At 31.0% G+C, this 18026-nt stretch overlaps 1 protein-coding gene across 3 annotated transcripts in view; it reads right to left on the bottom strand.

Moving 5' to 3' along the window:
• The window catches only part of LOC143068096 (uncharacterized), a 51899-nt gene that overhangs the window by 15083 nt on the left and 18790 nt on the right, over window positions 1–18026 (bottom strand). For 2 of the 3 annotated variants that reach the window (XM_076241876.1, XM_076241868.1), the window contains exons 5-12: window positions 17659–17679; window positions 11941–12110; window positions 9494–9630; window positions 8399–8543; window positions 6721–6815; window positions 4321–4534; window positions 3178–3320; window positions 2116–2272 (exon numbers count right to left, since the gene is read on the bottom strand). In XM_076241876.1, coding sequence (XP_076097991.1) covers window positions 2116–2272; window positions 3178–3320; window positions 4321–4534; window positions 6721–6815; window positions 8399–8543; window positions 9494–9630; window positions 11941–12110; window positions 17659–17679 — 1082 coding nt within the window. The remainder of the gene's footprint in view (window positions 1–2115; window positions 2273–3177; window positions 3321–4320; window positions 4535–6720; window positions 6816–8398; window positions 8544–9493; window positions 9631–11940; window positions 12111–17658; window positions 17680–18026) is intronic. The other variant, XM_076241887.1, reaches the window with a different exon arrangement.

Raw genomic sequence — 18026 nt, 5'->3', positions numbered from 1 at the left:
GAGACCCTTAGGGTCATAACATTTTTATTAAATAATCCAACTTTTTCAGACTCGTTCTGAATGCTGTATTACATACATCAAATGTAAATATAGGGCCAATATTTCCAACACAGACTGGCAATGATGTGAATATAGGGCCAATATTTCCAATACGGACTGGCAATGATGTGAATATAGGGCCAATATTTCCAATACGGACTGGCAATGATGTGAATATAGGGCCAATATTTCCAATACAGACTGGCAATGAATCCTGAATTACATGCACAATATATGTTTACATGTAATTCAGGATTCATTGCCAGTCCGTATTTGAAAATATTGCACCGGGCCAAAAAGCAATATAGATCAAGTGATTTATATGACCAGGACGGCTTCACCAGTATGACACATGCCGTTTTGGTAGTATTAGTAAGGGCTGTTTTAATTGTAGTATTTAATAATTAGATTTATGGTTCATTTTAAATTAACCATTTTGTATCATCATTTTTTAATTTCAAATGTTCTCAACATTTACTGGTACTTGGATGATGAAGAGAAAACATTGTAAAGATAAAATTAGTCTTGTATTATTCTAATTTTAGTTTCTTGTGTACAATTTGGAAATTAGTATGGCGTTCATTACCACTGGACTAGTATATATTTGTTTAGGGGCCAGCTGAAGGACGCCTCCGGGTGCGGGAATTTCTCGCTACATTGAAGACCTGTTGGTGACCCTCTGCTGTTGTTTTTTATTTGGTCGGGTTGTTGTCTTTTTGACACATTCCCCATTTCCATTCTCAATTTTATCAAATATATTTTCAGAAAATGATTTTGTTTTATAGTCCCAACAAATGAGCATAAATTTTGCTGAAGTTAGAAATTTTGGATAGCATCACATTTGGTGTAAAAAAATAAACTGTATTTTTTTCAATGTCATTTAACTGGTTGCAGCGATGCTCTATTTCCTTTATGTAATATATGTTTATATTGTTCAATTCATAAGTGAGATTACAATCAAACTATAACCATGGTAATAGTTGTTTCAGTTTATGTTTTCTGTATTCATTAATTGTTACAGAATGATTTGTTTCCTCTTGGGCCAAATAAAAATATAATTGTGGTGCCAGTTACACTTCCTACTTAACTAAATGAATGAGAGAATGAAATTCATTGTTTCATGGTACTCAATGAATTAGTCCCAGTTGTTTCTTTATATCAAATGATATATTTTTAACAAAGTTTAGCTACTTTAGTCAGTATATTTAAACAATGCATTTTCAAAAAGAATACATTTAGCAAGGCTATCTTATAAATAGTTTATTAATGTGTAGTTTTCTCTTTCGTGATTATTTTTTCTGTCTACTTTGCCATTTGTGCATCTGTAGTTATTATTGTAAAAATATTTAACTCAAAATCAAAATGTTTAATATACGCTCTCAATTAACTTGCAGTACCGGAAATGAAAGAAAGTTATTTTCAAAAGTTGTAAAAATATTCGACCTTATCACTTTTTTAAAGAGACAAATTGTTTGGATCTTTGAATTCAGATTATGCAAACGTAGATTTCGAATAGTTTGTTTGAGAACATTTTCTCCATGCCGAAATTTTCGATTGGACCACATGGTATTATTCATGTCAAAGGTGTCAGCTTGGGGTATTCGTATCCTTTCAGTTATCATCCATAGGGCAATTAACACCTATTAAATCACTCTAAATTTCCCCTATTGTCCGACTTGAAAGGATTGCAATTACAGGTGATTCAATTTTTATGATCACAAGCGGTTATTAGATGAAAGTTCAGAATTGAGGACATGGTTTTCTGATATAGACAAGAAAATTAGCATCTGCAAAATAATTATAGCATTGCAGAAATTATTTCAGCATCACGGGAAAAAAATATAGCGTAATGGTGCCACGACGCTAAAACAGACTAGGGAGAACACCGGCCTTCTTTAAAATAAAAAGGGGTGTGTAAAATGTATGTTTTTATGTAATTGTTGTCCTTTTATAACACAATCAAGGAGAAATTGAAAATGCACATTTCTGTGTCCTAAACATTCACTTGAACAATGTGGAGGAACATTGTAAATTTTTCTAGGATTTAATTTACAATAAAATCATAGCTTAACATACCTATACTTTTTAAGTAGTAACAATCTTCCCAGGTAAATCCTGAACTTTCTACATCCATGTCTGATGATACACCAAATCTGTATTTCTTATCAAACTGTATGTGTTCAATTGTTAGTGAGGAAGAATTAACTGGAACCCTAATCCATTCAATATCAGTCTGAAATATATGATAAACAATCATACCAAATCTCCATATCTTTATAACATTTAATGCAGAATGTTATGTTTGTTTTAAACATGGTAAATTATGAAAAATACAGCAAAAAATTATACCTTCATTCAAGAGAAATTGGTACTTAGAATCATCAAGTTCAAAGAAGTTAATTCTTATTTATTTGCAACCTTACAGTTAAAAAGTTTTAAGCAATAAAAAAGCTATATGTCTTGTCTGTAGTAGTGAAGTAAATAAAAACATGTAGTTTATAAATAACGAGTACAAGACCCTCCACTCAATGGTGCACCCTTAATAAACCTTAAAAGTTGTGGTACAGCATTAAACTTAATTTGTCTACTTAAATCACACTTTCAACATGGACATTTGCATAAAAAGAATCTTACAATGTTTTAAGGTTTATTTAAATCCAAAGAACCATGTAAGAAAAGAAATAATACCAAAAATGGCAAATAAACTAGGTCAACATTATTGATTCTAAAGACAGTCCTAAAACTGTTTCTCAGGTTCAACAATGAAAGAAATTTTAATGAAAATTTGATAATACAGGTATGCAGTTGCTGTAAAAGCTAAAATTGATTGATTGATTGATTGATGTTTGACACCACTTTCAACACTAATGTGCTATTCCATGCCTGTCAGATTTTATTGGCACAGAAAGCTAAAGTCCCTAGCAAAAACGATGCATCTTAGGTAGGAAAACTGACAAAGCTAGTCAACAAAGGTTAGAGTCAAGTGCACCCACAGGAGCAGGGTTGGAACTCACAACCTCAGTGTTGACTGGCTAATGATTAAAGAAGTTGAACTACTTAGACCATCTACCCTTCGAAACCCCATAAAATCTTTAAAATCATACCCATAATTTATAAAGAATAAATATAAAAACTTACTGTACATTCTGTATTAAATTGACAGTAGTATACAGTGTGGTATTTAATTCTCTCATCCTCTCTTGGTGTCCAACTGACACTTACAGTTGTATCGGTAGAAGTATTCTGGGCCTCCACTATAATTCTACTTGGAGGTAACAGGCCTGAAATACAAAATTATTTTATCCAAAATGAACAAATAACTATGTACCCGTATACTTTTAAAAAACTACTATTTTTTTTCCTTCACTACCGTAATCCATTTTAGCTTTGGTAAAAAAAATAATTGGTATGTCTTGAACAAGAGATATATTCTCTATTATATTATATCATATTGGTTTTATTCCCTTCACAAACAAATGAACTTGTATAAATCTTAATAAACAGCTGTGCCATGAGTGAATGACTTCCCTGTGGGGTATTCATAGAATAAACTTCTCAATGTCACATCCCAAATAAGAAAATCAAAAGGGAGCTTACGTCAATAGATATAAACAATTCATCAAAGTCTCGTGAAAACTGCTGAAAACTTTTTGAGTTATTGTCCCATATTTTACTAAATAAAACCCCATAACTCAGAAACATTAAATCTAAAATTTATAAAAAAGGAAAGGGAGCTAATGTCAATAAATATATGCAAATTGGTTAAATAGTTTTAGAGTTAATGTCCAACATGTTGACGACAGACTGAGGACAACGATATACCATAATACGTCCTGTAAACGGGCGTATAAAAATGATTTTATTACCTGTATGATGATACAAGAGGGGCCTTAGTGTTTTTCATGTGTCTATCCATTCATCATCTGCATGTCTAGTATCAAGTTTAAGTTTGAGTGCAAGATAGATGAAACATATGGAGGTTTTAGTCAAATACCCCTTTATCTCATTTTATTGCCTGTTTTGTGATGTTCATTTTATAAAATTCAAATTTCAGGTCACGTCTCTCCTAGGGTATATCCCAATAAGGGGATAGTTGGCAGGTCTGATCTGGAAGGGTTATATATGAGAATTATATATCAGTTATTAATGAATCTATATATAGAAAGAAAAAAAAAACAATCTTCTGTTATCCAAAAGAGGTTCACAATTTTCAGATTAAGTGCATACATCTGTTACAAATGGTGAATTCTTGAATTTTTCAGCAGAAACAATTATACTTACTATTTGCTTCAGGTATTGTCATCTCTGATCCTTCAACTGAGTATCCTTGTTCATTCCATGAGAACACTGATACAATCACTCCCCGACTACAAGGTAGAGACACTGATGTATATGTTCGTCTGTGAACATGGTAATTATAGTTAGATGATATCCAATCAAAAACTTTTACTTTATATCCTAACATCTGACCATTCTGGTATGTTTCTGGCAAATCCTGAAACAAGAACATAAGAAAATTACCGGGGTCACTGTATGACCAAATATTTAACAGATGAAATGAAATATAGAATACAAATCCTTAGAAGAAACAAAATTGATGTGGAAACTATATACATATAAATTTTTATTCAAATTTTTTCATTATTTCTATTTAGCATATACCATTTTTCTTTGGAACTTTTTATCCTGTGGATTCATTTGTTTTTGTGGGTATCAATTTTTAGCCTCTAGATTTTTTTTATAGTATCATGATCATCATTTTATTTCTGTCTTTTCTTGACATTATTTCATGCACCAGAAAACTTGCAACATATAAATAAACAATTATTCACAAAATCTGTAGGTTTTAACTAATTGATACAGCCAAGAATAAAAGTATTATTGTGTTTAATTTTATTATGGCTTGGTACTTGCTTTTTGTAAACAAATGCATGTTAAAATTTTCATTTAACAATACAATATATGCACTTGACAAAGAGGTCAAATTTGAAGTGACATACTTTTTTTTAAATTGCTGGATATGGCATTAAAACAAGGAAATGTGATACCTTTAAGTACTTTTTATGCCTAAAAAATAGATACATTCTACTTCAGTATGATTTTTGTTTTCCGTGCAACGAAATCAATTCTTTTATAGATATTTGTTATTTCTGCAAAAATCAATGTAACTTAAAAGTAGGTAAAACATGTATTTGTGAAAGTGCAGGGTTAATTTGAAAATATTCTTTTCATGAAAACATGCAAGTATGACCATATATTGTTAAGCTGTAACCGTTTCGAGTAAAAATTCAACATCAACCGACAAGTTTATCTTTATGATATCCCAAACACATAATTACTGACAGTTCTGCAAAATAAACTGTTATCACAAAGATATGTCTCACCTTTTTGTCATTGTGATAATACTTTAACATGTGAGCTATGCAAATATTCAAAGTCACTGAACACTGACTGTAGGTAGATGACATAACAATCTCCATGTAAATGAAATGTGCCAATGCTAATACAACTGCAGACCAAATACCACTGACCTATTATAAGTTGTTCCCTTTTAACATACCTAAACACAAACATTAACTGGTAAACTTTGTAAAAGTTTCAAGTCAATGAATCATCGGGAGGGGGTGGGGCTATATAATCTCCATGGAAACGATACTTGCAAATGCAAATATAGTTGCATACCAAATATCATTGACTTTAAATTATCAGTTCATCTTTAGCTGATCTAATCACAAACTAATACATGTAAACTAAGCAAAAATTTCAAAGTCAATAGACCATGGCTGAGGAGAGCAGGGTCAAATATTCTCCATGGAAATGAGATGTGCTGATGCTTATACAATTGAATACCAATTAAAATTGGCTTACCACTAATGGTTCTCTTTCAACTGACCTAATCATACACTAATACATGTAAACCATGCAATATTTTCAGTCAATAGACCATGACTAAGGTTGTACAGACTTATAATCTCGGCCACTTGTATTTGTAGTATTTGTATTTTTATCCATCTGATGAGTTAAGCCTTTTTCAACTGATTTTTATAGTTCTTTCTTATGTTGTACTGTTACACCACTGTCCCACTGTACCATAAATTCTTTTTTATATCCATGGAAATGAGATATGCCAATGCTTATTCAACTGCATACCAAATATCATTAACCTACCACTAGTGGTTCCCCATATCCCATGTTATTATCCCGAATAACATATATTATTGTCCTTAGCTTCGCCTATATCACCCTGCTCAGTCGCTCTGTAATACTTGTATCAAGGCTTCGAGACAAGATAAGGCATTATCAGCGACGGCACTATGTCAGATGAGAATTTATCAGAGACATCACAATGGGTGAGGAGACATTATTAAGCTTGCTTTTGATGAGGAAAACTGTCTTAGGGAGTGGGAAAAGATCCTTTATAGAACAATAAACAGATAATTGGGTTTTCTTTGTAAAGATATTGTAAAATATCAGCGGCTCGACATATTGTGAAGCTTTTTTACTTGTTCGCAGAGCTCACTCGCTAAAAAGATTCATATTGTGGCTCATTGCTAATATTTTCTGAAACCATTGTGTAGAAAATCTGATAATCTATACATATAGGGTGTAAACACTCTTTCTTATTAAATGTATGACATAAGAAAGGTAGGATAATCCTATTTTAGAGATTTAAGCACCTACCTTCCAATACAAAGTCACATTACGATTGTCATTCCTACATCCCTCAACTGACAAAACATAACTTCCAGGAAAAACTTCTGGTGGACTGTCAGGGACTATATAAGAAAAAAATATTTTTATTACAGCTAAATTTTTTGAACAAAATAGATAAAATAAAATAAAATAAATGGGGAATGTGTCCCTATGGACACAGATGATGCCCCAGCTGGGACAACATCCCTAATGTGCCTTGAAATGAGGAACTCAAAAGTCACGTGTAAAGAAAAAATCTCTGTGTAGTGATATTGGACATGTTTCTATTTTTAACAAATGACTGAACTTAATTATTTGTGGTGATTAGGAAAGTAGAGGAACATAGAATAAATGTGTAAAAACTATGGAGCTATTGAATGTGTTCAAAGTATTAAATTTTCAAAGAACTTATTGTGTTAAAAAGGGGATATTTTACCACAAGGAGCCGCATCACAAAAGGATGTTCGGGGGTTTGCTAATTTACGGAAAAAGTAATCTCACTTCGTACCCCGAAAATTTAACCACATATGTGAAAATGTCACATCTTCGAAACAAGCTATCATACATATCCAAGTTTACGATATGGACTGAGCTACAGGAAAAAACGTTACCATTACCGCCTATGTAAAAACAATTAAAGATATTGAGCCAGCTAGCATATGAAAATATAAAGGAACATAACTCAAGAACTGTAAAAGTGACTCTACTAAAATTTTAACTTAACTTGAGTTTTGTGGTAATAAGCATTATAAATACATTTCCTAACAAATAGTTGAGACAAATGTAAGAAAGAGAAGGGAACACAAAAAATTCATCATTTTTTTCATTTGCAAAGGGGCATAACCCTAGAAAGAAAAATGATGCCTCCAAAATTCATACTTGATCTGTGTCTTGTGGTAATAGGCATTGAGAATAAGTTTCATAACATTTGATTGAAACAAACTAAGGTAAAGAAAAAGAAATGAAAAATTCCACAATTTTTCCTTTTGTAAAGGGGCATAACTTTTGAACTGTAAAAGTGACGCTACCAAATTTCAATCACTCTCTGTGTTTTGTGGTAATGAGCATTGTCTATAATTTTCATAACATTTGGTTGAAGCAAACTTAAGTTAGAGAACGGAAAAGGATAAAGGGTAAAAGTGATGCCACCAAAATTCAAACTCAATTTGTGTTTTGTGGTAATGAGTGGTGTGTATAAGTTTCATATCATTTGGTTGAGACTAAAGTTAGAGAACTGAAACAAAATATTCAACAATTTATCCATTTGTAAAGGGGCATAACTCAAGTATGGTACAAGTGATGCCACCAAAATTCTAACTTGACCTGTGATTTGCGGTACCCCAGTAATAAGCATTGTGTATTAGTTTCATAACATTTGGTTCATAGAAAGGAAACCAGTTTTGTACAGACAGACCAGGGTAAAACTTAATGCCCCCTCCGCTGCAGCAGAGGGGGCATAAAAATAAATAAAATGCTTTGCGAGCGCAGCACAGCCTGATACTACCGTAGAGGTCAAACCCTGAACATTTGGTGCAAGTTAGGAAACAATATTAAAGCTCGATACTGTCTGAATTTGGATTGTGATTAAATTTTTTACATAATGTAGGTACTGTGTAATTGTAGATTTCTGGATATTAAGAAGAGTATTTGTATAAAAAAATCTTACCGTCTGTCTCTGTTGTGGTGATGTTGTTCACAGGTTCACTAGGATATCCCATATGCTCTCCTGGACGTGTCACTATTGATATTTGATATTCTGTATTTGGCTTCAGATTACAAACTGTTGTGTTAAATTCTCTTGATACTACTTTCTGCATTTAAAAACATAATATTTTCATTACAAATTTAACTTGCACATTATTCTATCAATTCTAACTTGTAGTCAGTGAATTAATTCATAGAATGCTTAACTTACAAATTCTTCATGAAATTGGAACAGACATGTCAGGAAGGGTTTAGATTGAGTGAGGAATGGAAACAAATACTATTATTAATACTTTTTAACAAACTTTCTTATTTATACTGATGCAAAACTATAGGCTCTAAAAAGCCTGAGTCGATCACCTAGGCTTATTGAAATCTTCCACAATTAACATTGTGGACTAGATGTGATTGTCGTTGGTTAATGTGGTTCATAAGGGTTTTTCGTTTCTTATTTTTTATATAGATTAGTCTGTTGGTTTTCCTGTTTGAATGGTTTAACACTAGTCATTTTTGGGCTCTTTATAGCTTGCTGTTCTATGTGAGCCAAGGCTCCATGTTGAGAACTGTACTTTGACCCATAATGGTTTACTGTTACAAATTGTGAATTGGATGGAGAGTTGTCTCATTGGCAATCAAACCAAATCTAATATCTTATTAAACAGCAATAACTCCAATAAATATTGAATTTGAATATAAAAATTTGCGAATTTGTTTTAACAAAAACTACAGTAAGTGTTTCCCTAAACTAATTTGTTAAATTACCTGAAAAAAAGGTATGCATATTTTCATAACATGCACAACTACTGTGAAAAATGTGATAAATGTCAAACCCATGCTTTTGAGTTTCAATACTCACAAGTTTGTTTCTATCAAATTTAAAGATTTCTGAACAAAAACTAAGTTTTTTCCAAAATTTTATCCTTTTTCCCAAATCCATAATATGTATATCTGTGTTGAAGACCAATCGGTGGCCTTGGGCTGTTTTATACTCTTAGGTCGGGTTGTTGTGTCTCAGACACATTTCATGTCCCCATTCTCTTTTATATGTCATATTTACCTCATTATCATTCCACTTTGATTTAATATAGATGATGAATATCTTCACCCTATGTTTTCTGTTGTGTAGCCACTTTAATGAGACACATCTACTTGTAATAGATGAAATCTCAATCATATCAACTGGACTTGGTTTCACTAAAATAAAATATATATAATACTTAGTATAACAACTTTTCATGAAGCAAATGTGTGAGATTTGAACAAAACTATAAAGATTAAAGAGAAAAAAGAAAAAAAAAGGAATATGCCGCCAAATAAGCATGAAAATGAGCGAGATTTGGCAGCCCTGTATCACTACTTGTGAAAATCATTTCAATGCTGTAAATTCATGTAAGATGCAGGTTATGCATTTCAATGAAAGTTAGTCTGGTATACAGGACACCATTTCCAACCTTTTAAACTAAGTCTATTTTTGTTGTTGCTTCTTCCATGCATACAATATCAGAACTTACAGTAAGAATTCTATGACACAACAATGTGTGGGTCTTATACCCTGTGCTATTATGTCCATAGTACACAGATTTCACACTATCATTGTCTATGTTCAATAGACTGTAAAATTTTAATTTGGCATTAAATTTCAAAAGATTTTATCATAGGGAGCATGTGTATTATGTTTCAAGTTGCTTTGACTTCAATTTCTTCAACTTCTTCAAAAAACTCACCTTGACCAAAAAATTTAACCTGAAGCTGGACAGATGGGATGACAGACAAACAAACAAACAAACAAACGGATGAATGAATGAACAGACACACACACCAGAAAACATAATGCCCCTCTACTATCGTAGGTGGGACATAAAAATGGGTCTGAAGGGTAAAGATTGCATCAATTTATCAGTGGGAAGTAAAATTATATATTGCATTGTATAAAACATTGGTTGTAGTTGATTGAACTATAATTCTGGACAAAGGAAGATAACTCCAATTTTTAAAGATGTCTTTAAAATAGATACCGGTATTAGATTCCTGCACCTTGCAAAAGTTATGTAATTTTCTTAACAAGTGTAACATTATTTTGTGACTTGAATATCTGAGCAGAAATTACATTGATAATTAATTAAATTTTTGGAAAAGTTCATGAATAGGAGGTTAAGAATGTTATGATCAATGCACTATATGTTGTGTATCAAAAAGGTATCTTGGAAAATTTAGATATCGAGTCAGTACCATTCATGCAATTTTTACTTAAATTTTTTTTTAGACGTTTTGATAGCATTATTTCAAAATAATTAATCTCACATGTTTGTCTATTTCAGCAATTTCAATAGACATGTTGAAAAAAGACTTTTTTTAAAACAATTTATTGGTCTGATAATTTCTCAAATATGTTTTATTTATTATTCTTAAAGTTTAAAATAGATTATATTACAATACAAATTTATCAACATATATTAATTATACTCTTCATTAAAATGCCAGATTTTGATTGACTAATTCAAGGTCCCAAAAGAGGGGCAAAAGATAACAGAGACCGTCAGCTCAGTGATTTTTGTAAGTTGCTGTATATCATATTTGTTTTTCAATTATTGTTTTGTACATACAATAGACCATCGTTGTTGTTTGAACTTTTTTAATTGGTCATTTCAGGGCCTATTTTAACTTTCTTTGCTGTATTGGCTTTGCTCATTGTTGGAGGTCTTACGGTGACCTATAATTGTAAACTACTTTGTAATTTCATTGGTTTCCGGTGGAGTTTATTTGTTTTTTGGCAATCAAACCACATCTTAATTCTTATATACTGTGGACTGATTATTATTTGTTGGATACCAATTTCGTGGGTTTCGTGGGAACAGGTAAACCACAAATTAAAATGTTCAACAAATAACATATTTTAAATAGACTATGTATACAGAGATTGGCAAAACCACAAAATCAAATATCAACGAATAAGCAAGTTTTCAGCAATCCACGAAAAATAAATGAATCCACAGTATAAGCATTACTATATACCCCAACTTATTTAAAAGTTCTTAATTCTAAAATCATAAATCCAAACAAAAGAGAGATAATTTGGTAATATGTTGTAAAGACAGAATCTCAAAGTCATAAAGCAGGAAAAAAATCATGAGCATTGGTACAAAAATTTGGTTCCTTCTACAATAAATAGACATTTATGGTCATAGCTTCAAATAGTTTTGTACAAGTATTAAATCTGTTTTAAAATTAGTTGCTCCTGGTATCATGGCTAGCAATGCTGAATGTTCCATTATCTGATGGGTAATTTTTAGTTTTGTATTAAAAACAAAGACTGAAGTGAAAAAAACAATTACACATACTTATGACAACAATGAAAAGAAAAAAGAAATCTTGCTTTTTGTCAGGAAAAAAGCTTCATAATTTATAATGATATTAGCAAATTGTTTTTACTACAGAAAGATAAAGATTAGTAGCATTTATTTATATAATATTTGGTCAGTAATCAGACAAATGATGACATTTTACCCGATGTAGCTTGTTTAACAATTATCCAATCTGTCGCCGCAAAGGCATCACGCATGGTGTTTGTTACATTTACAATAAAGTACAAAGTAGATCTATCAAACGAAATGCCATCTCCTTGAGTTAATGTACAATTCAGTAAATTCATATTAGGACACCATCCGGCATAAGCACTGTAAGATAAAATATATATCCATGATGACATGTTTTAAAATAGTATGTATAGTTGATTTTCTTTCTAAACCAGTACATATACATGTATTCATAAATCAATAAAAAAATATATTGTCTGTTGCATTATAAAAAGTTGGTAACAGCGAATATTTTTGAGGTCCAAGAACATAATTTTAAGAAGACTAATCAAAATAAAGAATTTCCATTAACTTATATTCTTTACAGTTGATTTAAAATTTGTACTACGCAAGCAACAAATTCCTATTATGGCTTATATGCAATTTAATTGCATGAACTTTATGTCCAACTGATAGGAGAAGTAATATTAAGAATTGGTTTTCATGGACATTAATATAATAATGTTCTTCTGTTGAACACAATTGCAGCTTTGATAAACCCAATTAGATAATTAGTCTTCAAGCAATAAATATCCTGCCATTAATAACAATATTCCTTACCACTATATTGACCTTAATTTGAAAAATATGTAAAGTTTTCCCGGAACCCAGTGTCTCGCCAACTTTTGCAGTTCTTCACAGCTCAACATAAATGAGGATTTTTTAAAAATATTTTTGAACATTGCAGTTGCTATTGACAGCATATTGGATCACTATGTCTCACATTTGTAAGAAAACCATTAAAATTTGCCTTCATTAACCTTTTATGGTCAAGTTAAAACAGCTACTTAAGAGAACTTTATATATAACAAGCTATTATTTAAACTTGGAATTATTTTTAATTATGGAATTTGCAAAATTTCTTGTGTTTTTGAAATTTTTGATAAATTCCATGTTTATTTGGTATCATAATGTTTTGAGCAGTGCATAACACTTTCCACACAATGTATTTTGTATAGATAGTGTTGTGCGTGGCACAGTGCATTCTATTGAAAATATACTATCTTATTTGTAATAGAAAGTGTTGTGTGTGGCACAGAGCATTATTATAGAGAATAAACATGGAATTCACTAAAAATTTCAAGCTCAAGAAATTATGCAAATTCCATAATTAATAATAATTCCAAGTTCAAATAATAGCTTGTTATATGACCAAACTTTATTGTTGAGTACTGTATCTAAGAAATGAACTTGAGACATTAAAGACATTAGGAATCAATGAAGCATAAATGATAGGATTTGTTATACTCTCTCTGGAATACATAAAGTTATATAATTGTATGTCACTTGATTTTCTCACTTACTATCTGAAAAATCAACTCAAATACAAAAAATATTATATTGATGTAAATAGAATGAATTATGTAAGTCGGATACTACTTTTGAATAAACACTTAAATACTCTCCTCAAAATATCTTAACTCATCTATATGACATAATGTAACCGCATCATTGAAATTTGAACATCAACATTTTACTGTAATTATATGTGAACATGTCAGTGTGACTAGGAAGCATATATACTACTCAAGATGCAACCTTGCACTAGTGATATGATTGTCATTCAACTAGCAAAAAATAGGTTCATATTCTTAAAAAATTCCTACTTTACTTAATCATGAATTTGTTTGGGTGTATTGTCTTCATTTAACTAATAATCACTTAAAATAACATATGTATATATTTATATATCCTCGATAAACGGTTGTTTCAATGTATGTAGGCTTACACATATGAAATTTGAGGTCTTCTCTTCACATGTTTGTTGGCCTAAAGTTGACTGTTACAGAATATGTGGTTATTTGATACATGTATATCTCTTGTACTTAACATAATCCTATCATGCTTGCTACCTCTTTCATTAATAATCATGACTTATCATTGCCAGGAGCATCACAATATAGGAGCAGCTAGACAAGCAAAAATTGCTTTCCATTTCGGAGTACTTAAATTTACCCTTTTTTGTAGTTGGGACTTTTAGCACAATCTTAAAGTTTTAATACACTAATTTGTGGACAGTTCTTTTTTAAGTTCTGGTTTTGTCTCATTTTCTTTTAGAAATGCTATTTAATAACCCTGTTGAAATCTTTTAACTAATCATATTGTATACTGTAAACTCAGAAATTATGCGATGGTTGTAATGTTGCAAAATGCAACAGGATTAAACCAACAATTTCAACTCCCATTTTTAATTTTTTTAATGTTTTTAGAAACTAAACATGATTTTTCACAATATGGCAACAAATAAAATTGCATTTTAGTCTAAAATGCCGCCAACATTGCAATAATAAATGCATACAATAGCTTCTGAATTAACAGTATTATACATTGCATATAAGTATTTATTAAATCTTCAATGCAAATCCCCTAAACTTCACATATATACATATACATATACAAATAAACAAACACAAAACACAGAAAGCTGTAAACTAAAAAGTTTACTGTAGCAGCTAGCTATGCAAATATTTAATTTCATGCAGACAGAATACATTAAGATACCATCTAATTCTAGCATGAACTTCAATAAATGAAAAAGAGTTTGATACTTTCGGCATCAGCACCACTTCACCAATTTATATTTTTTCGTGCCACTTTATGTGTTGCAAATTTTGGCAATGCAAAAGGACAAATGATAGCAATTAGCATATTAAACAAAGGACACATTATAGACAAGAATAGAATTCATAACAAAATTCTGTTAAAATTCTGTTTTGGAGATGGTGACTTGTTTGTAGACCTAACTTTACTGAACATTCTTGCTGATTACAATTATCTCCATCTATAATATAAATTGGCCTAGTACATCCAGACAAAAAAAAATGTAAACATTTTACAAAATTTACAAAAAATTGTGAAAATTGACTTTTAAGGGAAATTACTATAGAAGGGGTCAATTGACAATTTTTATCATGTATGAATTATTTGTAGAGCTTACTTTGCTAAACAATTTGGCTGTTTACAATTTATCTCTATTCTATTATAATATTCAAAATGATAACCAAAACCTGCAAAGTTTCCTAAAAAATTACCAATTCAGGGGCAGCAAGTCAAATATTGTATTTAACCCCCATGTTCTATTTTTTAGCCTTTGTGGCTATCTTTGTTGATGGACTTGTCATCAGATACATTTTAAAACAAGATACCATTAGGATAATTTAGACAAAGTTTGGTCTAATTTGGGCCAGTAGTTTCATAGAAGATTTTTGTAAATTACAAAAATTTACAAAAAAAATATGAAAAATTATCTTTAAATGGCAACAACTCTTTAAAGGGTCAATTGACATTTGGCCCAATAGTTTTAGAGGAGAAGATTTTTGTAAAAAATTAACAGATGACAAAAGATACTGACGCCAAATGATGAGAAAAAACTCACTTAGCCCTTTTGGACTGGGTGTGCTTAAAAGGGGATGATACATGATAAAATACTGAACTGGCTTTTTAATGGCACAATTTTTGAAGCTGTCTAAATGTTGAAATATAAGTAAAGCATCAGGGATTAATCAGATTTTAAATAAATAGCTTAAATTACTCCACCCCTCCAGAATTGTTCATATGTGTACCTTATTTGGAATGTGTTTGTGAGGTGGTGAATACTATTGTTAATGTGTGTATGTAACGTGACGGTACCCAAATTGCACCTATTTTGACAGTTTTTTCAACTAAGTTTTTTTATGATCAAGACAAAAATTTCCGTTTTGTGTTTATTTTGTAGCCGTATCCTTCTTTATTATAAAGGTACACCAATTTGGTTTTCAATCCATAAGGAATCATAGAAAAATTGGTCTGAACTTACCTCCAAACCATCCCAGATTCTGTAATGAGGAGTACCCAAATTGCATCCATGCTTAAATTCGCATCGTCAAAAGTCGAATAACAGAGCTTTTGTTTATTTTTTTCAAATATTTTGAACAATTGGATATTTGTCCATGCTTACTCTTCATTTTTTAAGAAATGGATACTTGAAACGTATTGTATTTGTTAATTTTAAAAAGATGACGTTTTGATGACGTCGCATGGCGACGTTTCAGTACATTTTGCTTTTTCAGTAAACACTTCATCTGTTGATAAATATTGTGAACGTTTTGTGTATATCTAAATATTTTTACCTATGTTGAAAGACGTGCATAGTATCAAATCATAAAAACACCATTTTTTTAGTCTCTAGGAAATCTTGTTAGATTTTCGCTGCTATTGTTGATAAATAGGTGCAATTTGGGTACTCGGTGCAATTTGGGTACCCTTACGAGATATGTCTTACTTTTTTTATAATCTAATAATGCAAATGTTTAAATTAAAATAGCACCACTTTAACATCATGTATGTTTTGCAAACATTCAAGGTCAATGAACCATGTCTGAAGGTACATGGCTAAACAATCTCCATGGAAATAAGATGTACAACTGCATACCAAACACCATTGACTTATCATAAGTAGTTCCCTTTATACAAACCCAAACACAATCTAATACATGTAAATTAAGCAAAATTCCAAAGTCAATAAACCATAACTGAGGGGGTGGGGTCTAATAATCTCCATGGTAATGAGATGTGCCAACGCTAATACAACTGCATATAAAATATCATTGAACTACCACGAGTGTTCCCCATAAACCTACCTAATCACAAACAAATACATGAAAACTAAACAAAAGTTTTAAAGTCCAATAGACCATGACTGAGGGAGCAGGGCTAAATAATCTCCATGGAAATGAGATATGCCTATGCTTATACAACTACATACTGTAAATTTAAAATTATTGTGATTTTGTCATTTTGGACTAAAATGCCTTTTTTATTTTAGGCAATATTGAGAAAATCCTGTTTAATTCATTTTAAAAAATTTCAAAATGTGAGTTTAAATTATTGCAATTATAACTCTGCTGCATTTTTCGCAGTAATAAAAACATCGCATAAATTTTTGAATTTACAGTACCAATTATCATTAACTTACCACTTGTGGCTCCCCATAAACTAACTAATCATAAACTAATACATGAAGACCAAGCAAAAGTTTCAAAGTCAATAATCTCCATGGTTAAAAGATGTGCCAAAACTAATACAACTGCATACCAAATATCTTCGACTTACCACTAGTGGTACCTAATAACAAACTAATACATTGTTGATGACGACGTCGCTGTCATCATCGTCATAGACCCCAGAAACAGCATACCTATGTCTGGCTTATTGACTCCTTCAGATTGCAAAAGATGCTGTCATGATGTCACAGATTGTTATTACAAGTTATCTATACTTTTCAAAAAGAAGTTATTTACAATTTTCCTGTCTATTTTGTTTGATTTAAAACAAACAGAAAATGACTGTCAAATGCAAGTCAATGGCAAGAGACCAAAATAAAAACAAAAACAATGCAACGTGTATAGACATAACCAAACAAACATGAACAGTGCAACTAAAACTGCAAAACTAGTAAACTAAGCGTCAAAAACAATCACAAGCACATTCATTTTCATTACCACATGTATTAAGAGTTTAAAAGCTATAGAAAATAAACCAAAACCATAATATCAAAAGATGAACCAATCTCCATAAAATATTCATATTCATGAAAATTGGAACATTCTACTTTAACTTTTTTTTTTAGGATAATGAAAGATTTACACAACACATGTTTTTTGACACTTACTTTTCCTCAATTCCATATGATCTGAAACAAAATGTAACCTTGGTAACAAAAAATAATCTTGATGTATCATACAAGTATGTAAGCCAAAATTCATCTATTTTCGCAGCATATGTTTCCTTGAGCAATCCCTTAAATCTTGGCTTGTGGATCAATAAAATAAACCCCAGAAAGATGGAGAAAACCTCCGAATACACTACTGCAATAAACATGTATAAGCAGTTACAATAGAATCTTCAAGAATTTAGAAATTGAGGTTAAAAAACAAAATATTTGAGCCAGATCAAGTTTAAAAAAAAAAAAGAAAAACAATTAAAGGCATAACCCAAATGTATTTTTTTTTTCTTTCTAATTTATCTATGGATACCCTT

This window comes from Mytilus galloprovincialis, chromosome 1, assembly GCF_965363235.1.
Source record: "Mytilus galloprovincialis chromosome 1, xbMytGall1.hap1.1, whole genome shotgun sequence".
Taxonomy (NCBI): domain Eukaryota; kingdom Metazoa; phylum Mollusca; class Bivalvia; order Mytilida; family Mytilidae; genus Mytilus; species Mytilus galloprovincialis.
This window is presented reverse-complemented; position numbering and strand designations above follow the sequence as displayed.